The sequence below is a fragment of the Melitaea cinxia genome, chromosome 10 (genome assembly GCF_905220565.1).
Source record: "Melitaea cinxia chromosome 10, ilMelCinx1.1, whole genome shotgun sequence".
In the NCBI taxonomy this organism is placed as follows: domain Eukaryota; kingdom Metazoa; phylum Arthropoda; class Insecta; order Lepidoptera; family Nymphalidae; genus Melitaea; species Melitaea cinxia.
In genome coordinates, this window is record NC_059403.1 from 8741465 (window position 1) to 8766074 (window position 24610).

At 31.5% G+C, this 24610-nt stretch overlaps 3 protein-coding genes across 3 annotated transcripts; 1 reads left to right on the plus strand and 2 right to left on the minus strand.

Annotated features, from left to right (window-relative positions):
- Positions 1 to 1059: 1059 nt before the first annotated feature.
- Positions 1060 to 3196, minus strand: LOC123657015. Its single transcript, XM_045592618.1, has 3 exons — positions 2868 to 3196; positions 2607 to 2776; positions 1060 to 2523 (listed from the first exon to the last, which is right to left on the minus strand). The coding sequence occupies exons 1-3, from the start codon at positions 2870 to 2872 to the stop codon at positions 1163 to 1165; spliced, it is 1536 nt and encodes a 511-aa protein (XP_045448574.1). The 5' UTR covers positions 2873 to 3196; the 3' UTR covers positions 1060 to 1162.
- A 2778-nt stretch (positions 3197 to 5974) lies between these two features.
- Positions 5975 to 9241, plus strand: LOC123657242. Its single transcript, XM_045592818.1, has 2 exons — positions 5975 to 6149; positions 7657 to 9241. The coding sequence occupies exons 1-2, from the start codon at positions 5975 to 5977 to the stop codon at positions 9159 to 9161; spliced, it is 1680 nt and encodes a 559-aa protein (XP_045448774.1). The 3' UTR covers positions 9162 to 9241.
- On the minus strand, positions 9232 to 23988 carry LOC123657243 (serine-rich adhesin for platelets-like). Its single transcript, XM_045592819.1, has 8 exons — positions 23924 to 23988; positions 19642 to 19718; positions 19078 to 19105; positions 18974 to 18992; positions 15068 to 15229; positions 11467 to 14948; positions 10230 to 11430; positions 9232 to 9814 (listed from the first exon to the last, which is right to left on the minus strand). The coding sequence occupies exons 1-8, from the start codon at positions 23986 to 23988 to the stop codon at positions 9542 to 9544; spliced, it is 5307 nt and encodes a 1768-aa protein (XP_045448775.1). The 3' UTR covers positions 9232 to 9541.
- Positions 23989 to 24610: the final 622 nt, after the last annotated feature.

The following is a 24610-nucleotide window of genomic DNA, read 5'->3' on the forward strand; positions in this document are numbered from 1 at the left end:
ATATATTTATATATGTATCTATACTAATATTATAAAGAGGTAAAGTTTATAACTTTGTTTGTATGTAGGGGGTAATCTTCGCAAAAAGTGATCCGATCATGAAAATTCTTTCACTAACAGAAAGCTACACTATCCAGAAGTGACGTAGGCTATATTTTATTGTAATTGAACAAAAAATTCAGTAAATAAGAAAAAGATTAAAATATAATATCAAAATGGTAAATAAACTAGCGCTATCTATCGCTATTAGAAAACAATTTATTAGTCTTTTGACGTTATTAATTTAGTCTTATTTTAGTCTATCGACGACGTTTTCTCGATTTTTGATAGATGGCGTTGGAGCAACATATTATTTATGTAAGTGCTATAAAAGTTGTTCTTTAAAGTATGTTATTTGGTTAATATAATAATAATTAACGCTCAACGAAGTGGGCATGGGTCGGCTAGTTATTTATAAGTATGTTTATCAAAAAAAAAAATATAGCTATTCCAGTCGGCTGTTACTTATAACACAAGCATTAAGTTGCTTACCTTAGGAACAGACGGCCGTGTGTGTATTATGTAGGTATTTATTTATTAATTTTATATATTTATTTATTATTTATTCAGGAGTGCCAAAGGCTATTATTTTATTGTAATTGAACAAAAAATTTACTAAAAAATCTAATATATAAAATTCTTGTGTCACGATGTTAGTTACAATAATCCTCCGAACGGCTATATATACTGTTTCTTACGAAATTTGTGTGCATATCGGGTAGGTCTGAGAATCGGCCAACCTCTATTTTTCATACAGCTAAGTTATAAGGGTGGAGGGGTTTTTTTATCAACGTTTGCGGGATCAGCTAGTATAAAAATAAAATCGTATAGGTACATCTAGAAAATGAATCTCAAAAACTAAAAAATAGGGTATTGTAAAAACAAGTCAGTAGGTAAAAATTGAACAGCCTACTAGTGGCAAATTTGTAAATCCGCCACTGGATATCGGTGAACGCACTAGTTTCAAAACATATCAGTTCAATTTTCAATTATTATTTTAAATTTCAATAACATTATATGTTGAATTGTGGAGTAGAAAACTTTATTTTAAAGACACAAAATTCCATAACAATTTACAAACGAAAACATAATCAACAATAAAATAACATTAAATAAAAGTACCTCAAATAGCATTATAAATTAATCGAATATTTTCACAATAAATATCGTCTCTTAAAAATCCAGAGCATTGACTGAAAAGTGTATCTTTTATAGCGTATTTTGGACTGAGCCTATGACAACTCGAGGAAAATAGTTGAGCTAGAAATGGATGGTGTCGTGAAGACGCTGCTATAAAAAGACCATCAGGACTTAATGACAGGTAATTAGATTTCTTCGAATTTGCTACAATATTTTTCGATGCTTCACTTGACTGAAGATATAATTTTGGCAGCAAAAAAGACGGACTACTATCATCAGGATAGTTGGATATGTCGTAAAAAAACCAAATTTGCGGCAAATGTCCGGAAATATTTGGCAATTTAATATCATATTGCTTTATCTCTTCAATAGAATTGTTAAAAGAACTTTCTGTAATATTTTTAATAGTTGTGCTAGAGTTATCTGATATAAGAGAGTCATTGTGATCTATTTTCTTAAGTATAGAAACGTTTTTATTCAAGGTAAAATTTTTACTAGTATTGTTGTGAACGATATATCCCATATCACGCTTGTTTCTACGTGTGTTTTCTATAAGGTTTTTATTAACAGGCGTCGCATTACCCGTAAAATCTGTATTTAAAAATAAACGGGTTTCGTTTAAGATGTTATTCATTAAATTGAAGAACATGGAAAATAAATCATTCTGCTCTTCATTGTCTAAGGAATCCAAAACGTCTTCATACTTGCCTACATCAAAACCATTGCTATGTTGCTTCAAAATCGTGTCAATCCTTTGATCTAATCTCTTATTAATATTAAAATTATCATTAAACGTTACAAGATCGAAGCCAATGCCGCCATTTTGCCAAATTTCGTATATTCTAGCATAAAAGGATAAATAGCTTTGAGGAATCATTTTCCATTTAAATCTTAAGGGTGTCATCGCCATGTACTTGCTCAAATACATTACATTAATTTTCACATTTTGATATCTTTTTTGGAAGACCCGTATATCTTTTTGATGATTTTGATTAAAAGCCGTTTTAAAAGAATTACTTAGATGTGGTACTAGCCTATTTAAAAATATAGGGTGAGGATACTTTGTGTGCCATGAATCGTCGATTAAAAAATATACATTGAAGCGCAAAAACGGGTACTGTGTTGCCATGAAGGACAGATAATCAGAAAATAATGTAAACGGTACATATGCACTTCGTGCTATAATATGATGATAGAAGACATCGCTGCCCTGTTTAGTATTTGTATCATTAGATCTTACAATAACAATAGGTTGTCGTCTATAAGCACTCATCCCTAAAGCATAAAATACTAAAAATGAAACAGCTAATAAAATAAAAGTCATCCATAAAGCTGAAACATATTCTGTAATAAAATAAAAAAAGGTTATTAATAAATTTAATTATAGAAAAATGCTTTTTTAATTTTCATTATCTATATTCATTCACCTGGCCAACGAGTACACCATGACTGCTTCGGTGTACAGGTAACATTCCAGCCCGTCGTCATAATGGCGGGTGGAATAGTATTTCGGGTCTTAGTGTCACCTGCTCCCGCTTCTACTCGTAGTAAGGGATATTCTTCATCAGTTTTTACTTGAGGTTCCATCACATTTACACTACAGAATCAAGAGAAAGCTTTTATCTACATTCTTCATATAATATTTTTTTATTATTATTTATATAGTATAAAATTAATAAAAATCTTACCTCATGAAAATATAAACTTAACGTAACATCAAAAATTTTATTGAGCTACAAATGAATCTCTGGGACATGACAAGAATTTTACATTTCTATGTGATTTCCATTTTTAAATATGTGTCAAAATTAGTTTGCTAAATAAGAGATAGCGCGCATTGGTTACTTTTGTCACCGTGACTGTTCGTCAGTCTTATCAAGTTCGTGGATATTTAAGGAGAATATAGAAGATACGCAAATGCTACGACGTGACAACTCGGTGACAATTATGTAGGCCAACTCGTGACGAAACTGTCTCCACGCCGTTCGAGTGTTTATAGCAGCGCGCACACGAGTGACAAAATTGTCATTCTCCGCATCGTTCGTTCGCATTTGTATAACGATTATCGACTTTAATATATGCAAAATAGCATCATCATCTACACCACAGACCACAGAAAGTGATCTACACAAAACGTGAAAATTTGAGAAGAAGGTATTGATAATGACATAATTATAGAAGAAGTTGAAAAAAGACCCGCATATCTTATCTATTATTTAAAAAATCATTAAATGTTCTCGAAGTACACTTAGTAGCCTGTCACTCCAAATGGAGTGTACCCAGTATTCATCCATTTGCGCCGTTTGTAGTCGTCCTGCTTTCTATTCTGCGATTACAAGTTCGATTCCCGCCTGTGTCTGGTTGAAATATTTGTAGTTATATATTCATATATGTATTATTTCTATATATACATATAAAAAAGTGTCAATCAGCTTCGACGCATACTTGGAGTCCACTTCTTCAGATCGACTATGTAAATAGACACAAAAAAGTCTTACTAGTCTAAGAAAAAGATTAATACCATATCAAATGGAAAATAAACGAAACAAATAGCGCCATCTATCATATATATCACTAGCAGACATGGCGAACTGATTAAAATCTTTTAAGTAGTTTAGGAGTCCATCGCGGACAAACAATGTAACGCGTAATTTATATATGTTAAGATAAGATATGGCGTTATTAGAAAACGTTGTCGTCCGCCAATAGGGCTTATAGACATCTCGTGCCCAACAACCTAATAGGGTTCCGATAGATGGCGTTACAAGAAACGTAATGAGGTTATTCGTTCAGTAAATTTTTCTCTACATATTTATCATATCGAGGGACTTATATGAAAATCGATTCTTAAGAAGTGAACTCCAAAATATTTAGCTAAAACAGTCGGCTGTTACTTATAATACAAGCATTATGTTGCTTACTTTTGGAACAGAAGACCGTGTGTGTACGTATATTTATTTATCTACATTTTTTTTCTTCTGAGTCTGATGAGTTCAATGACAATGACCATCTCTTCGAAATATGGATTGGAATGCGCTTCGATCTTAAAAATAGTTTTGTTACAGTCATTCTTCGTTAGCGCACTTCACTTTAGAAACGTGACGTGACAATGACAAAACTTTAACGTCACGGTAACAAAAGTAACCAATGTGCGCTATGTCTTAATTGATATGATTATTAAAAATCAACAAAAAAGTAAACAAATACATGCAAACTTTTTTAACTTCTTTTATTCATTTATACCATACATACATAAAACAAAGATAGGTAGATAGATAATATATCACCAGATGCATGTTAATATTAAATTTCCCCATAGTCCACTCCCCTTATATATCTCCCCTTATGGGTATGAAAAATAGATGTTAACGATTCTCAGACCTGCCCGATATCCACACTATGCACATAATTTCATAAAAATCGGTCCAGCCCTTTCGGAGGAATATTGTAACTAACATTGTGACATGAGAATTATATATATATACTAGCTGTGCCCACGACTTCGTCTGCGTGGAATAGTGACTTTGGACATCATTTTTTGATATATATTTGGGTTATAATATTTATTTATATTTATGAAAAGATATAATAATAATAAGATAAATTACATTGAACTAAAAAAACCTAAAGTACATATATATATATATACTTATACATAATATAATAACTAAAAAATATTATTAAACGGAGCCCGCGTGAGCAGCGTTCCCTCTTTGAATAGCTAGACTAAATCTTTGTCCGAAGTAGCTGCCAGCTCTTCGGTCTCCTGTGACGTCGAATAACCTTTGGCACGTTGACGGTGGCAAGAGACCGGCGTATGATATATATATATATATATATATATATATATATATATATCTTTTGGTTTATTTTGGATTATAAACACCGTTATTTACACGTTAATTTTTTTAAATTGGCATAACTTTTTAATTTATGAACCAATTGACATAAAATAAAGATTAAATGTTGAGTAAGGCTTAAATATATTAGTGAAAATAACATCTAAATCGGATAAGCCGTTTCTAAGATTAGCGTAAACAAACGCACAGACAAACAGAGAAAAATTCTAATAATTGCTGTTTTGGGTGCTATTTGCGTTGATAAAAGTCCCAATAATATTTTTTCTTATATGACATACATGTACAGACAGTGATCCATTATATTTTAATTATATGTATTGATGATGATATACAAGTGCTATACATTTTTTTTTTCTATTTAAAGGAAGCGAAGCTAAAGCGTTTATTATATTTGTAAAAGTAGGTATTTGATTGATGGCACTAAATATTTCAATAACAAATTTACATGAATAACAGCACGTGAGACGAATCTTTGTTGAATCAACAGTATTGTGGCGGAAAGACTAAACGTGCTATAACCCAGGAACTAAACTAAAATTTTATTGAGTCATGTATAACATCAATTCAATTTCAAACATACAAGACGTGTGTAACATAAAACAAAATTAATTGTTTGAATAATCTTTCGAATATTTCAAATTTAATTTCTAAATAAAGATGCGTCGTATTTATTTATAATACTTAATTATTTTCGATAATCTTGAGGATCTTATAGCAATTTTATTCTCACAAAAAGTTTTTATTCATGAAGCTGATCATTTAAAAACGAAACATGTATAAATATTCGTGACATTATTTTGACATTTTATATAAAAAAAATTAAATGTGTTTTAATTGAGAAAGAAGGTATGCTAAACATTGTTTGTTCAATTGTACTGTAATTTTAGAGTTTCATTCTATTAATATTCATTTTTTTGATATGCACTTATGTAGTGATGAGTGAACCGTGTCGAGAAAACCTTCCACTGTTGTATGATGATTATTCTGATGAAGATTTTCGCATACGTAAATCAAGCCCAAAGTTTCAACGCCTATTCCGACATTCAGCGATATCTGGTCGTGCAAGATCTCAAGCGATAGGCGCTGCTGCTATCATAACCCGGTGGCCAGGTAATATTTTTTATAATAAATATTAAACAATAGTAATAAATAAATATGTTCAACCCACACACGGTCGTCTGTTCCTAAGGTTGACGTGTTGTCTGTGTTATAAGTAACAACCGACTAATATAGGTACATATTTTATTTTGTTGATAATTATTTATTATATACGTATGAACGTACGTATATAATCAAAAATATTTAAAGCCACTAGCAGCAAGCAGAAAGCAGAGTCACTAAAAACTGTACTAAGGAGCTATTATAGTCGTCACAAAATAATAGGCCCGTTTGGACATATGTCATCAGGACGTAAATAGCGAAGTAACCATATAAATTGGTATTCGATACTCACGATAAATCGATTCATGTTTGTATGAGTATTTGATCGATTTGATTATGTAATGTAAAGTGCATTTGATTAAAATTTTGATCAGAAATTTAACTTAAACTTTAATATTGTATGTAAGTCATTTGAAATAGTACAATGGTACAAAAGGTTTTTTGTCTACAAATGTAATTTGTCTTCATATTTTTATATTGTTTTCTATTGTTTACACGAATTTTAATCATTATAATGAAACAATTTTTTCGGATTTTATTGCGATTTATTAGCCAAATCAAAATTTTATTTACCGCTTTGAGCGCACAGCTCTTTTTTTAGTAAAGATCGCGACACAACATTTAATTACGATTAAAATCGAATGAAGCTGGCAAAATTCAATAATTAATTAGTTACAGCACTAGTGTTTAAAAAAATAGACTTGGAACGTAACTGTTTTTGAGACGTTTCGTAATAATTAGAAATTGCATGCTACTATAAAGTAAGCGTGAAAAGAATACTCCCAATATATTCTATCATATTATTTAACGGGTCTAAAAACATACGTACTTATATTTTAAAAACACTTTGTTATTAATAATTATTTTATTGTTTCTTACAGTTTCGTACCAAGTTACGTTCTAGGGTATTTGTTAAATGTCCAAACGGGCCTCTTATTGTGACGACTATAGTAAAAACATAATTATGACATCAATTAATACATATCTATATAAATAAGTAAAATTGGAGTGTCTGTTTGTAATATTAAAATAACCGCTTTTTACTAAATTCATATTTATGTATACAGGGTATATATACCAAAATAATATATTTTTACAATTTTTGTCTGTCTGTTTGTTCCGGCTAATCTCGTTAATGACTGGACCGATTTTGACGGCACTGTCACTGGCAGATAGCTGCTTTTATTATTATTATTTTATAACTGCGAACTGAACTATAACTATTTTGTTAAATTCCACGCGTACGAAGTCGCAGGCACAGCTAGTAATAAAAATGTAACGGATCACTGTCTGCACATGGAAGCCATATGAGAAAACTTATTGGAACCTTTATCAACGCAAAAAGTACGCAAAACAATGGAAGTTAGAATTTTTGTCTGTTTGTGCGCTTGTGTACGCTAATCTCAGAAACGGCTTATCCGATTTAAATGTGGTTGTTATTTAAATGAACTACAATAATGCCTTAATTGTTTTTCAGAGCACTTTTCTTCTCTGCTGAAGTACTGGTGGATAGGATTTGGCATGATTGCATTTACGTTTTTTGTAATATATAACAGCATTGTTGCGATTTCTATGCTCCCAGAAACACATTATAAGCCTGCTAAATACAACGATAAAGAATACATATCTAAAAATGTGTCTCATGAAAATTCGAAAATTAATGTATTTATGCATATTTTCGTAAACAATTATGAGGAATCAAGCATAAAGTTTTATTTACCGCACATTGTAAAATTTTCAAAAAAGTATTCAAATTTTATGCACAACGTAATTATACTCCTCAAAGATGATCCAAGGGATATATTAGAAAATAGTGACGAATTAAATATTAAAATGGCATGGAATTCATTATGGATGGCAGATAAAAAGCAAGAAATAGTAAATTTAAGTGAAAATACTAATATTCAAATTATATCTTTAATGGAATACATGGATGAGTCCCCGCTGAAAACGTATTGGCGACGTTTGCCCGAAAAAATCTATGGTTTTTTAACTCGATGTATTGCAATATGGGATAAAGGAGGCGTTGCCTTTGATCCCGTAATACTTACTCCAAGTTCACCAAACCCAGAGCACAGAGAAAGCTTGGAACATATTCTTAATAATTTTAAGTCTGGGAGACATGAAAAAACAAAAAAAGAAAATGTTTCATTGCCAAAAAAGAAAATAAATAATATTCAAGATATAATTAATAATATAGAGTACCAAGACAAAAATATAATGCAAGAAAATCTATTAGAGGAAGAAACTAGAAAAGATATTTTTAGAAAGAAGAATTTAAGCTTTAATAAAATTAAAAGAAATACGCATAACGATTCTAAAAAACGATATCTCAATAATACCAACAAAAACAAAACCAAAGGTTTTGAAGACACTACACATATAAATAAAATTGTTTCAAACTCCGACGTACTAAGCGAAAGTAGTTTTAATGACTTATCTACATCAAAAAAAGTCGTTAATCAAGTTGATGATGAAGTTATTACCCAGCACAATCTCTTTCCCATGTTCTTAGAATACCTTTTCAAAAGTCCACGATATACATCTAAAAATTCAAATAAGCAAATCAGTACACTAAACGACACCTCAACGCCGACAACGTCCACAGCATCGACGTCACTTACTAGTACAAATTCTGCTCTGGAGGACGTTGCTTTTAAAGATCAACGAAGCAATTCTTTAATAAAATGTTTGTCTAAAAGAAAAATGTTCACTAAAAAATATATTAACCTTGACGAAAATTCCAATGAAAACGAAAATAATATATCGTTAAGTATTAATTTGAAAGGAAATTTAATCGCTACTGAAACACCTTGTCATGCATTTATCGGAACTATTTTTAGCAATGCTTTACAACATTATGATGACGAATCGATTACAGATTTTATAATAACAGAACTATTAATATTTTGTAAAGGAGTTTTATCGTCGTGTAAAGGTGTTGATGTAATTTTAATATAAGTTATATAATGTACAATGTTATAAACATTTATTGTTGTGTTTTACAATTTTGTGTTAAAATAAAAGATTCTTAAAATAAATTATGTATTTAATTACTAATACTAATTAGTCGTGATCAAAATAATGTGACTTTACAATATTTTGTTCACAAGTACAATATTTTTCATTAATAATTATGGCAACAATATTATTTTTAATGATTGAATCATGGATCCTGAATAAGAATGAGACTAGAATTATTTATACATTATTAACTACTAATTATATGATATTATGATATATGATAACGAATAGCGTTATCTTACTATCTATAATATACATCATTAGCTGTAATTACAGCGCATTGTTTAATGTATTGCACGTATCCCCAGTATTATAAGCTAATGTGCAACATTGTGTTTTTCTACGGGTATATCATGTCTCCTTATCCATTCGTCAAAGGGTCTTTTACAATCTCTTAGTTTTCTCAGAGATTCACATTTTCTACTTATTGCCCAGTAAACAAAACCTTCAGGGCATTTATAAATGTAGCCCCGTAATTTTCGAGATTTCGTTTGTTCACATTTAAGGAAAACTGTGGAGCATTCTTCGCTTTTGTCAATTGGAAAATGTCCAATATTTGGACAAGCCATAACATTTCTTGTGACGACAATCTGGAAAAGAAAAATATAATGAGTTTTGTAATACAACAAATTCTAATGACTTTATGAAATAATAGGCGCTTTAAAGGAAATCGCACATACAACGGACTACTGTTAGATGAAAAACACTAACACCAACACTGACATGTGTAGTGCCGTATAAAATATTTAAATATGAGCTGAATTCGAACTCATAGACGTTAAAATAAAATTTTGCTACCATAACCACTGCGCCAGCTTATGATAAAACATTTCCGTGGCGATGCTACACTGCAACTTAAAATTTTATTCTATTGTTATGTCTGATAAAAAACTGCAACGGTTTGATGTACAACTTGAACTACGCATTCTTTTTAATGAATATGATAACCTTGAAAGCAACTAATTTAAGTTTTGTAATAAAATTATATGTATTAAGTAAAATTACCGGTTCATTATTTACAACTCCCAGTCGTTTAACCCTGTTTCTTTGAGCAATTTCTCCGTCACACTTCTGATCGCTTTTGTCTTTTTCCACGCATTGAACTTTAGTTTCATCGTATATTGTGTTATTTGGGCAAGTAAACGTTGCTGTTTTAATTTCATGACTTTCATTATCTTCAGTACATTGATAGAATAGATTACAATATTTAGGATGCCGTTTAAATGAAGTTGGACACACTAGAACAAATTGATCTTCTTCTGTTTCAGGACATTCTTGATTAGCTATATTTGACTCTGTACTTGACTGCTGTTGATTTTCTGTAGTAGAAGCTTCGGTTGAATTTTGCGGTTCTGTTTGTGAAATATTTTCTTCAGTAGTTAGTGGTTGAGTTGATGTAAGAACTTCACCAGTAGTTGAACTTTGCTCAGGGGATTCAGTCGTTGTCGATACAGTATTAGACTCTGAAACTGTAGTTTGTTCCTGTGTTGTTTGAGTAGAAGTTTGATCTGTCGTTGTTGCTATTGGTTGCTGAGTGGTGGATTTTTCAGTAGTCGATGGTTGTGTTGTTGATTCTTGTGTAGTTTCTATGCTTGTGCTACTACTACTTGGACTTTGTTGAGTAGTTGTTTGTTGTTCTGTTATTATTTGTTGTTGTGTCGTTGTTTCCTGCTGTGTAGTTGATGATTGTTGTTGTGTTGTTGTTTCTTGCTGTGTAGTTGATGATTGTTGTTGTGTTGTTGTTTGCTGTGATGAGGTATGTTGTGTTGTACTTTGTTGTGTTGTTGTTATTTGCTGTGTAGTAGAATCTAATTGACTAGTTGTAGTTTCTTGATTCGTTGTTGTAGTAGCTTTTTCTGTCGTTTCAGATGATTCAGTTTTATTTTCATTTGGCTGTGAGGTACCATTACAACTACGAGGTGGATAAACAGAATCTGCATGATTACATGTTTCGAGTGAGGGATCCCAAATAGTTCCTTCACCACACTCAAAATGAAATATCGAAAACTTTTCTCCATTGCTATCCCAATCTACACATCTGTAAAATTTCTTACAATCATTTGGGTTAGCATAAAATCCAGCTTTTTTACATGTAATATTTTTGTCATTAGAATTTTCGTTTGAGTTTTCATTATTAGTACTTGTTGAATTCATTTCATTCTTAATTGTAGTAGATTCAGTTAATGTTGAAGCTCCAGGGCTTGTGCTTTCTGATGAAATTAAGCTATTATTACTCGTAGACTGCGAACTACTGTTTACTGTTGTTGATGAACTTTCCTGGTCAGATTTACATGATGGATTTGTTACATCTTGTGGATGATTACAGGCTGTTATATCTTGATCCCAAATGGTACCTTCACCACAAATATAATCGTATTTTGTAAAATCACCCTTATCATTACTAACACATCTGTAAAACTTCTTACAATCTTCAACGTTGCCAAAATATCCATCGTCCGTACACTCGTTCTTACTTGTTGGCCTTGTACTCACTGTAGTCGACGATGAAGCTATTGAGTTATCTGTACTCATATTTGATTGAGTTCCAGAACCTTGTTCATCCTGTAAAATAGGCATATTGTTGTCAAGGTTCTCATTAGTTTGGCTTTCACTGTGGTCAGTTGTATTCAAGATTGTATTTTCTGATGAACTGCTGATTTCGGGTTTTCCCGTACTCACTGTACTTGAGGAATAGCTGCAATTAACGTCATCAGATTGATGATCGCATGATTGTATTTCTTGAACCCATACAGTACCATCTCCGCAAGAAAATTCGTATTTAGTGTAACCACCTTTGCCATCATTAACACAACGGTAAAACTTTTTACAGTCATTAATGTTACCGAAAAATCCATCAGACATACATTCATTATCTGGTGAAGGACGCTGTGGTTCTATATCGATTAAAGTAGTTGTGGAAGAGTATGATGCTTGTGTTTGCGATTGTTGTGTTTCTGTTAATAAATTATTAGAAGGTGTAGTTGTTAATGGAGTTTGCATAGAAGATGTGGTTGCTTCTGACTGAGTCTGTGAATGTACACTACCACAATTTTGTACGGCTGACTCATGATTGCAGGCTTCAATATTAGAGTCCCATGCCGTGCCTTCACCACATGAAAATTCGAATTTAGTAAAACCTCCGTTTCCATTATCAACACATCTGTAAAATCTTTTGCAATTGTATTGATCTCCCATAAATCCAATTGATTGACACTCTTGTTTACTATTGATTACATTTATCGTAACCATAGAACTGCTCGAGGTTGTAACAGACATAGAAATGTCTTTTTCAGTAGGTCTTAGAGTCACATAGCCATTTTCATTCTCTGAACTAGGAGTGGTACTAGGTTTCACAAATTCTTTATTGTTCTGTGTTGTCTGTGTATGTAGCGTATTACCACATTCTTCTACGGCCCATGCATGATTACAAGCTTGAAGTTTTGAATCCCATACCGTACCGTCACCACAAGAGAACTCATACCGAATATATTTTCCATCGCCATTATCGACACATCTATAGAATTTTTTGCAATCAAACTTATCACCCATAAAACCATTTGTTTCACACAGATTATTTTCGGTAATAATTTGTGTTGTTTTAGTTGTTGTTTGTAGTGTTGTTGACATTTGTGGAGAACTTTGCGAACTATAAACAGGAGTTGTATGTCCATTACCCAAATCGTTCTTTGTGGCATGTGACGTGACTTCTTCCTGTGTACTGCTAGCTCCTCCACATTGTTTTACTGCCCATGCGTGATTGCATGCCTCTATTTCAGGATCCCAAACAGTACTATCTCCACATGAAAATTCGTATCGAGTGTAGCCACCATTGCCGTTATCAACACATCTATAGAATTTTGTACAATCATTAGCATCTCCCATGAATCCACTAGATTGACAGTTGCTTTGCTGAATTTGCAAATTTTTTATTGTAGTCGTTTCCAACACAATGGGTTGCTTTGAAATTGCTGTATTCTCATGACTATTATAACCAGAATCATCATCGCCGTTGTTAGTATCTTCATTTATAGTAGTCTCTTTATACGAAACAGTTGTCGTTACAGTGGAGTAATGAGCATTAGTTGTTTGCGGTGTAATATTTATAGTTGTACTTTGATTACAAGAATTGACAGCCCAGGCATGGTTGCATGCCTGTATACTTTGATCCCATAAGGTACCATCGCCACATACGTAATTATATCTTGTAAATGACCCTTTTTCATTATTAATACATCTATAAAATTTTTGACAGTCATTTACATCCCCGAAAAATCCGTCTGAGGTGCACTCTGCATTCGTGACTTTAGAAGATTCTGTCGTTGAAAGTAGAGATATTGTGGTTAGAACTGTTGACGATGTTGTTTGGACATTACTTGTTTCTTGATTTATTTGGTTACCATACCCTTCCTCTTTATTTTGTTCAATAATGCTAGTTGAGGATGTTGTTTGGACATTACTAGGTTCTTGATATATTTGGTTACCGAATCCTTCCTCATTATTTTTTTCAGTAGTGCTAGTTTTTATTGGATTATTGGTTATAACTTGTTTATTTAAGTCTTCTATTGATATTATTCCACCACATTCTTTAACGGCCCAAGCATGATTACATACTTCTTGTTTTCTATCCCATACTGTATCTTGACTACATGAAAAATCAAATCTTGTAAAACCTCCTTTGCCATTATCTACACATCTATAAAACTTTTTGCAATCCACTGGATCTGCCATAAAACCACTTTCCGTACATTGAACATTTTTTTCAATGCTGGTATTTGACGTCGTATAGTTTCGTTGGAAGTTGTGTATATAATATGTAGATGTTGTTGTATGATAATGATTTATTTCATTAATATCATAGTTGGCACCTTTTACATCTGTTTCTTCATATTTGTTATAAAATTGATCACGCATGCTGCTAACTGATGTTTCTCGATATGCTGAAGTTGTAGTTGTATGAATCGTTTCTGGCTTTTTAGTGTGTTTCTCATCATTTATTTTATTTCCATACTGCATATATTCTTCTTTCGGTCTGTCAATATTATAATCATGTTGTTCATTTAGTTTAGCGTCATTATTACTTTGTATCTCGTTATTCTGTAATAACATACTAGAAGGTTGATAGGTATTATTATTACTACTAAAATCACCTCGACCACATCGTCTATTTCGCACAGCCCAAGCGTGATTACAGCTTTGAATATTATCATCCCATACTGTAGACTCGCTACAAAAAAACTCGTATCGTATAAACCCCCCACGTGAATCGCTCACACATCTATAAAACTTTCTGCAATTTTCACTATCTCCAATAAACCCATCTAATATACAAGGAGAAGTCTTCTCAGGATATGGAGCCATCGTTGTAAAAGTCATAGCCACATTTTGAGTATCATTGATTACGTCAAACCCTGGATAACTTAGTAAGTTATTAGAATTTTCTACATGTTCTTGTCCAGTTGTTGCTACAGTTGGATAAGAGACCGTTGCGACTGGCTTATAGTCTACAAAATGTTCTGTTATTTGAGTAGTTGATGTTAATGGATATGATGTAGCGCTTGAGGATGTCGTGTTAATAGGTGAAGGAAGTTCTTGATCTTCTACTTCGTTTTCTTCTTCTTGCTCTGCGGTTGGAATTAAACCACCACATTCGGATCGTTTTGTATTAATCGGATGATTACATACTTCAGTTTCAGGATCGTAAACGGTACCAGGCCCACATTGAAACTGAAAATATAACATTATAAGTTTAAATAATGATAAAAAGTATAGTATATTAACAATAATTTACTAATTTATAATAACAGCGACTTTTATTAAAACAAATGCATGATAATAATTCTTACTCTGTAAACGGTAAATTTTTCTCGAGACGTTTTTGTGCATCGATAGAAAACTGCACAATCAACTGGATCAGCTTTAAATCCTTCTTCAAAACATAATATTGGATCAGGCTTTACACCTGAATACAGTTTTACTATACGCCCATTTACGCGTCCTTTACGATCCTGAGTGCTAATAGTTTCTGTAAGGGTATAAAAAATAAAAATTAAGAATAACAATAACGACGTTTATTCATCAAGCATACAAAATAAAAAGATTTCTTAGTATAATTAACAGAGATTTTAGAAAAAATGCTGGTGAAAAGGCCGTACACTTACAGCTGCTCAGCTTTTCAGTATGCGCCTTTACAAATGCAGCCAGCCCCAGGACGTTACATTTACATTTAAAAACTAAATATAGTAAAACATATGTAATATTAAAGAAGTATACGAAAATAGTCATTAAAAAAAACAGGAATAATAAATGAAGTATTTCACCGAAGATACAAGTAGCCAAAATATACAGGTGATGAGCTACATGAGATACACTATACGCTTATAATAAAATCATAGTTAATACAACTCCTACTTAATGAGCGCTTCATACTAAACTGTCTTATGAAATGCTTTAGCCGCCTATAACAATACCTAAATAGATTCACTTTCTGCCACTTTGATTCTTATTTTTGCTGCTCAAGGACCAGTTTCTTACTAAAATTTCAAGCGAGTTGCAAAAAATCTAATGGGAGGTGGTGTGTCATTCCAGCATTTGCAAGCTGCAAAGCGAAAACCACCTCTAAATGCAACTAAACACAGCCGAGGCAAGCAATAAGGTTAACGATAATAATTTTATCGGTGTCAGATGCGTTTGGTCATCTCAGTTTCTGTGCCAAGTACGATGGTCTATTGTGCTTTCTCAGATCAAATACGATAGCATTCAATTTAAGAGTATGTTAGTGTTTTATATTTAATAACGAAAATTTGGTATTAGTAGTGATGGTTCTTTATAAATTAATTATTACTTATTGTTTTACATACCATTTGTATCAGATTGTATCGTGTTAGTAAGTGCTAATAGCACTAATATAGTCTGACACAATCTTCTATCGAAATCCTTCATTTTTAACGATAAGTTTAGAAATATTTACTGAAACTTCTTCATTCCGTATACCTAGAAGAAAACAAAATTAAAACTTAAAATTAGATTACATTCTAAAGTAATGAGTTTCTAATATATTTTGTATTTTCTTGTAGTTCTGCTCAAAGAACACGTTAATCGATTAGTGCCAGTTTTTATAATAGAAACCTGACTAGACTAAGCTTTTAGCTGTTTCTGTCATATGGATAAAAGGTCTTTGCTCATCAGCGCTTTTGTGCTGATACAGTCTTCATCAACATTTCAGCCTATCGCAGTCCACTGCTGAACATAAGCCTCCACAAGTTTGCACCAAAAATGGCGTGAACTCATGTGTGTTTCCCATAATCACCACGTTGGGCAGGTGGGTTAGTGACCGCAGGGCTGGCTTTTTCGCACTGAAGACGCTGCTGCTCGCCTTCGGCCTATATATTTCAAAACCAGCAGTTCAATGGTTATCCCACCATTGGTCAGCTTTATAAGATCCAAGGTGGTAGTGGAACTGTGTTATCCCTTAGTCACTTCTTACGACACCCACGGGATGAGAGGGGGTTGCTATATTATTTACTGCCGATACAGTATCTAATACTAGACCAAGTTTCTTAAAACAAGGAATGGCGAATTTTAGATCTAATAGAAAAAGCACGATAGAAACCAAGAAAATAAATTACACGTATTTCCTTTAACTTTATTTAAAGACTAGCTGTGCTCGCGACTTCGTCCGCATGGAACTAAAAAAAAATATAGTTCAGTACGCAGTTACAAAAAAAAATTAAAATAAAAGTAGCCTAAGTTACTCTTTATTACATCAGCTATCTACCAGTAAAGGTCCCGTCAAAATCGGTCAAGCTGTTTCAGAGACTAGCCGGAACAAACAGACAGTCAGACAGACAGGCAAAATTGTAAAAAATGTCATTTTGTATTATGTACCGTGTATCTATCTACCTATATGCATTTAGTAAAAAGCGGCTATTTTAATATTGCAAACAGATACTCCAATTTTATTTATTTGTATAGATGAGTTTGTGTGTGTTAAAAAATGTAACAAAAGTAATATTTCTTTCAGTCTTTGAGAGAATCCCAAAATTTTCCATGGTGTCAAACTATTTGTTGATATTTATGTATATCATTTTCTTATTTATGTTCATATAGATACTATCATATACCATTTAGTTCAAGTGCATGTACAGAATGAATGTAAATTGAACCAGTCAGTATTACAAGTATGTAATGTAAAATCGTTTATCCATACCTAACGTGACGTGTTGTATATGTAATTGAAATATGCTTGAAGGTTGATAACATATTTTAAAACATAATATTGAATTTTAAAATATATAATTAGTGAATTATATGTTAAAACTGCAATGTTGTAGGTACTTGTAAACATTATTTTATTCTTATTTTTCACGAGTGTTTCATCATCATCATCATCATCATCACTTCAGCCTAATACAGTCCACTGCTGGACATAGGCCTCCACAAGTTAGCGCCAAAAATTGCGTGAACTCATGTGTTTTGCCCATAGTCACCACGCTGGGCAGGCGGGTTAATGACCGCAGGGCTGGCATTGTCGCACCGAAAACGCTGCAAGCCAGCAGTTGGATGATTATCCCGCCATCGGTCGGCTTTTTAAGTTCCAAGGTGGTAGTGGAACTGAGTTATCCCTTAGTCGCCGCTTAGTTCGTTATATTCTAACTACCGTAACCACACAGTATTCATGAGTGCTTCAAACCAATATATAGCTATATCAATAAAAATTAATTTTGCTAAGCGCATAACTCGAGAATGGCTCGACCAATTCGGCAAATTTATTTTTTGTGGCCCACGGAAGTTTTTTAATACTAAAAAAAATTGGAAAAAAAAATATTTTTTTACTATTTAACTTTTGACGGAACAAAGTCTGTCTGGGCAGCCAGTCTATAATATATATTAATTATGACAGAAGAGGTTGCTATGATGGTAAACGTATAATATAGCACTGTTATGTAATTACGATCTTCAGGAAATAACACCTAATTCGCCATAAGTATCCCAATGTTAATGCTCAATCTGTTTTAAATAAATTAAAAATTGATATTATTGCCTTTATATTATACAACTGGAGTGTCCTTATTAATAAAGCATATAGGTATAATAGGGTACATTTTAAACTATAAATTGACAACATATGCTTCAAACAATAAGATAGCTGTCATATTTTGAATTATTTTAATTGAAAAACGTGATCAAAGCAATAATTTCCTCTGAATCATTATATATAAATATGCAAACATCGTGATTTCTTTAAAAACAAACGTCGAAAAGTTTGATTTCTGCATGATATCAGACTACAAGTACGTAACATTAAATATAAATAATAAATAATATATATATATATATATATATATATATATATTGTAATTATAAGTAGTAAATAATTTGAAAATGTAAATAATGACAAATGAGAAACAAAAAACTTTTTGAATGCGGGCTTCACTTTATTTTTTTATTCTTGATATCAGTTGTGTACACATATATATTTGTAATTAAAACCTTGTCTTTCAGTCAGCTTAAAGTAGTATAAAATTTCGCACAGTTATAGTTTATATAGAGAAGGACTGCAGAATGCTAATATTTTTTTTTAATTATGCATTAAAAATACATTAAATCATGAAAAAAACACTACACACACTACTATGTATTTGACACAGACACGCATATTATATACTCTATTGTTTAATTGTCAAATTGATAATTTAAATTAATTATGGTCGAATTTCGACCACTGGGCGACCACTAGTCTGTATAAATGCTTGTAAGGACTCATCTTCCCTTATCGCATTCTCGGTAATTCCTCGAGTATTATCCTAAAGGTCACGTGTGAACAACCAGTTAGTATTTATAAGAAAAAATCAACACGACTAGTTCATTGCCTCGAATAATTACTGGCTGATGTTATAAAAACGCAAAGGAACGAGTTGGGATGTTACATTTTTTTTGCGATGACACATTATTTCCCAAGGCATCCTAGCGTGCAAATCTAATTGCTTGCTGTATTCAAATGTATTAAACGAACGCTTTTCTCACCCTGGTCAAATTTCATTGTAGTTTTTTTGCTTCATTTTTATCTTCAATCTCGACTATATAAATTAAAGTACTTTTAAAAGTGAAATCAAAATACAAAGACGAAATCGTACAGACTGAAATAAGATTACCATGCACCAACTAAATATAAACTAAATTTAATTGAATGTTTTACTCCTATTAATAACAATACATCTTTTCTAACGAAACGTTGTCCTTATATATTAAGGTCTATTTTTATGAACATTCTAGACTCTAAACTTAATTTTTTTTATTATGATACTTATAGTTTGTTAAAATTAAATCGAGTACCACGCTTAGTTGTATTTCTGGAGGAAATTTATTTGACTGTTATCTTACATTCGTAGGTACTCGCATATAATAGGAAAAGTTATGCCCGGCATTAACAGAAACCTGACCACCAATTGTACAATCACCGAAATTATTAATCTCGCAACGGGGCGTCTAACATATCTTTAAAGAAAATGAAGCGCATTTCAAAACATTTTTTCCTTCCGAATTATCACCTTAAAAACGTGATTACAAGTAATCGAATATTATCAACGGTAATAAAAATAACCGAAAATATAACGGATTTAAAAACATCAATATTTATCTAATAAAATCTTTACTCGATATTATCAGTCCTTAAAAAATTAAAAAATTAAGTTTTTGCCCATTTTTATCATAATTCGACATCTAAATATTGTTATCATTGAACTACAGCAATCTAATAAAAAAACGCTTCCATTAATTTTATGATTACATATTTTCTTGTTATTAACCTTCAAAGATAATATATAGAAATATATATAAATAATTTACGTTCAACATACATACATCTTTGAAATAATATTTATAAAAAAAACTTTCGCTAATATTATTAAACACGTTATTGTAATTATAAAAGAACAAAAACTAATTTATATTTAACGCAGTCAAAAGAAAATAAAAGAATTAGCTCTTTATTTATAGCTGAGAGTGACGTATGGGCTCGTTAAAAAGATTCAAGGTCTGCCGAGAGTAAAATTGCATAAGTCAAAAGCCACACTTTATTGCGACTTGAAGGGTGCAGGTGAAACAGGTTCGTGAAGATTCCCTTTTCCAGCGGTGGTGAGAACTGCATTCTTGCGGTTAATGTCTGATTGAGGAGATACAAGTTACTTTTAATAGCTGGAATGGATAATACAATATTATCCAGCTTAGAGTTAAATAAGGGGCGTAAGTGTAACATTGAAGATTGCGTACACCGGGTGATTATGCAAACTAGCAATTTCAGCGAGGTATAATCATTCAGCAGATTGAATATTTTCAACTTTAATAGGGAATGTGTTTGTTATTTTTTATTGTGAAGTAGCATTACAATTGCATCTGTTACATTTTTATTTACTTAATAGTGATACAGTTTTCAGATTTTTGTACTCACGCTAACTAGTGTGTCTCTATTTTGTATTATATAAGCTGTTATATCACTTTATAAAAAGTCTATCTAATTTAGTATACTTTTATTATAATCAGACGGACAATTTTGAGACTTATTCCGATCTGTTACTAATACATAACACATAATAATTACTCTAATCGTTGTATTTTGATAGTTACAGTAACTATAGTTACAGCATATTGTCGTCATAAATATTCAATGTACAGAATTAATCGCTATATATAGACTTATTCCGATCTGTTACTAATACATTACACATAATAATTACTCTAATCGTTGTATTTTGATAGTTACAGTAACTATAGTTACAGCATATTGTCGTCATAAATATTCAATGTACAGAATTAATCGAAACATATATATATATATATATATATATATATATGTTTCGATATAGGTATCTGTATATAGAATAAAAAAATGTATTAAACCATTAGTGTTTTCCGTTTAAATGAATTATGTATTATAGAAAAATTTTAATAGCATGGAATTAAAGCAATCATCACATATAATTGTGCATTGCTCATACTAACACGTTCACGGTCATGGCTATTTGTTAACGTAGGTATGTTTCGAATTCATGAAACAATTTTTTGATCGCCTGCTTATTTTTTATGCTATTATATCATGATTGCATAATATTACTTATTTTAAGCTGGGCATCTTAGTTATTAACTAGCTGGCCAAAAAATCTAAAGTCTGGGAAGTTTTTGAGATAATTATTGTAGGGAATAAAATTTCCCATCTTTTGTTTCCTGTACACTACCGTTTACGATTAGTGGCCCTTTTAATGAACCGTTAGAAGAGATAGTTTAGATAGTTTCAAAATTATCGGCTGCGTTAGAAAAACCGGTAATATATAATAATGGTATACATAACTTTTGCACTCAATTGCATAGTTTTCGAGATATCGGCCAAAAACGTTTTTTAAAGATGGCGCTTGAAGCTCCACCTGAGTCTGTCAAAATATTGTGATTTTATACTCAGTACCTAAGTGAAACTAAACCTTTAAAAAAAGTAAGTTTAGTGCAAGATTAAATTTTATTTGAACTGGCCTAATAGTAGCTTTTTAAAGTTGTATCTAGTTTATTCACTTTACAAACAAAGAACCGCTATATTAATCTAGTAATACATGTTTTGCAAGCATTTTATTTTCATCGTTCGTTTCATAGTGATTTTAATAGGTACTTATGTATTCCAATACTTTTATTATCTATATATTAATACGTGAAGCAAAAACTTTGTATCCCTTTTTACGAAAATTTCGCGGATGGAGGAGTATGAAATTTCGCACACTTATAGTTTATATAGAGAAGGAGTGCAGAAAGCTAATATTTTTTTTTTAAATAATGCATAAAAATATATTAAATCAATAAAATTTTTCTTTATTTTCATAATTTTTTGGTTTTCATTAATTTAAATTTTTTAATTATGGTCGAATTTCGACCTCTGGACGACCACTAGTGTCATTAAAAATACAACTATATTGTACTAATTGCATAAACGAGTTACAAATGCTAATGAATGCTCTGACTTCTTAGTTCACCGGATGACCACTATTATGAATTGTTAGAAACAGTGTAGATTCTGTAAACAAAAACAAAATCCTTTATTTTTTTCTGTTTCAATAGAACAATGGTAATATTAAGTTTTTGTTGAATAAAATAGCGTAATACAGGTATCTACGGTTGGTTATAAGATATTAAAATTGTGAAAAAAAAGCTCAATTCAGTGTTATTGTTTTTAGGCTCACTCATCATCATTCATCATCATTACAGCCTATACAGTCCACTGCTGGACATAGGCCTCCACAAGTTTACGCCAAAAATAACGTGAACTCATGTGTTTTGCCCATAGTCACCACGCTGGGCAGGCGGCTTAGGCTCACTCAGAAAATAATGAATAGATGTGTGTTTTTTTTATTGAAAAATAAACATCCACGGACTCAAAATGCCCATGTCTTTTGTTAAGCATGCATGCATTATTATAATACCAGAGGCGATTTTTCATTACAACTACAAATCGACAGTCCTGTGACTGCCTTGTAAAACTAGAGGGTGATCCGACGCTGACGGTTTTTTTTATAAGTGTTTTAACATAATATAAGAAAATTGTTAAACAACGACTTCAAAATAATTTCCATCTACTAAGGTACCTTTAATAACAGATATCAAATAGTAGTTATTATTTGGTAAGCTATAATCAATGTTGAAACCAAAACTGTAATACGCATCCCGCCAATTGTGTCGAGTTTGCGCTACGACCTAGATGGAAAAATTTTCCCTCGAAATTTAACACGTAAGTATTTATTTTTTTAGTTCAAAAATTATAGTCATCGTAACCCTAGGTCTATTCTAGGTCCAAATAACTACATATTATAATTAAACCTTTCGACATAATGTCTCATTTTAAGCTCGAGTATACACTTAATCTTAATCTTTATTAAACTCAATAAAACCCAATTACGTACAAAGTCGAGGGTGCAGCTATTTATTACAAAAAATTCATACCAATAAATTACTATTTATTCGTTTAGTAAAAGAAATATTGAAATTAATTATTTGGTTAGTTAAATAGTATAAATATTACCTACATTCTAGACGCAGAGTACAAAGTTCATACTTTTATGTACCTTTGGTTTTTTTTTCTATGAGAAGATAAAGAAAAAATCCTAAAAACATGTTCTAGAGGAAGTCAAAATTATAACACGATTTATATAAATACTCCTTAATGGACTTTAATTAAGATTAATGAGTGTAAAGTTTATTACGTCTAACTAATTTGCATAAACATTTGAACTAACTACGCTATATACATATTAGTTTTTACTCGAAGTTTATAACTCTGAAAAGACAAAATTCTTACTTATTACTATAAAGCGAAAATAATTATTCTAATGTAACCATTGTAACACCAGAACACCACCAAAGCCAGTTTATGTAATGGTAGAGCCGAGCAGTAAAATGTGGTCCTCCCGTAACCATGGTTGCTGTAAAGTATCCGAAACGTCGGACATTTAAAAAACTTAATAAACCGCGATGAAATCCGAAAAAGTTGTTTCATTGTAATGAGTGAAATTTGCGTAAACATTAGAAAACAAAAAGTAAAATGTAACTTTAAAAATTTACCATTCCTCAATTTTGGATATATTTGTCGTAGGAACTCTGATAAGTTATATAGTTATATAAGGATAGAGCACTGAGTTCTAGAATTTTTACCTATGATTCCATCGTACCTTGACCCCACGTGCGTATACGATACTAGGATGCCGTAATTTTCTGGTACGATCACGATTTCCATGCAGCGTGTCAGTCATTACACAATGAACTCATGATGAGTACTAATCATATTTAGGTGTAAAAGACTGCTAGAAAAGTTTGACTTCTTAAATAAGGATTTACAAATTTACGAAATCCGTTATTATGACAGAGGACAATGACCCACAGTTCAAATAATAACTTTTAAAAACAAATTGGTGAGATTATTTATAAATCTGATAGGTTGACAGGAACTCATTGTTTAAATCGAATATAAAAAATTGGAAGAAATAAAATACTTTAAGTAGTTATAAAAAAATATGCTTGCCATTGTGCTAGTGATAAGTTTGATTTATTAATGATTAATTAGTCATTGTTGAAACAATACAAATAAAAAAAAACAGTTGAACTAAGAAAGTTTGAAGAATCCATTTTGGAAGTGATAATGATGATGATGATGCGTTCAACTAAATGTATTTTGATATTTTTATTTACAAATATTGTTGAAAAAATGCATTTTGAAAATGTAAATATACATAAGCGTCTGTATCTTTAATTAATGCTTTGTTATTATTTTAGCAATAAAATTACTTTCATAACCAACAATAAAATTGTTCTGTCTGCCTATAAGAACACTTGATGATTAAAGAATTTGCATAAAAAAA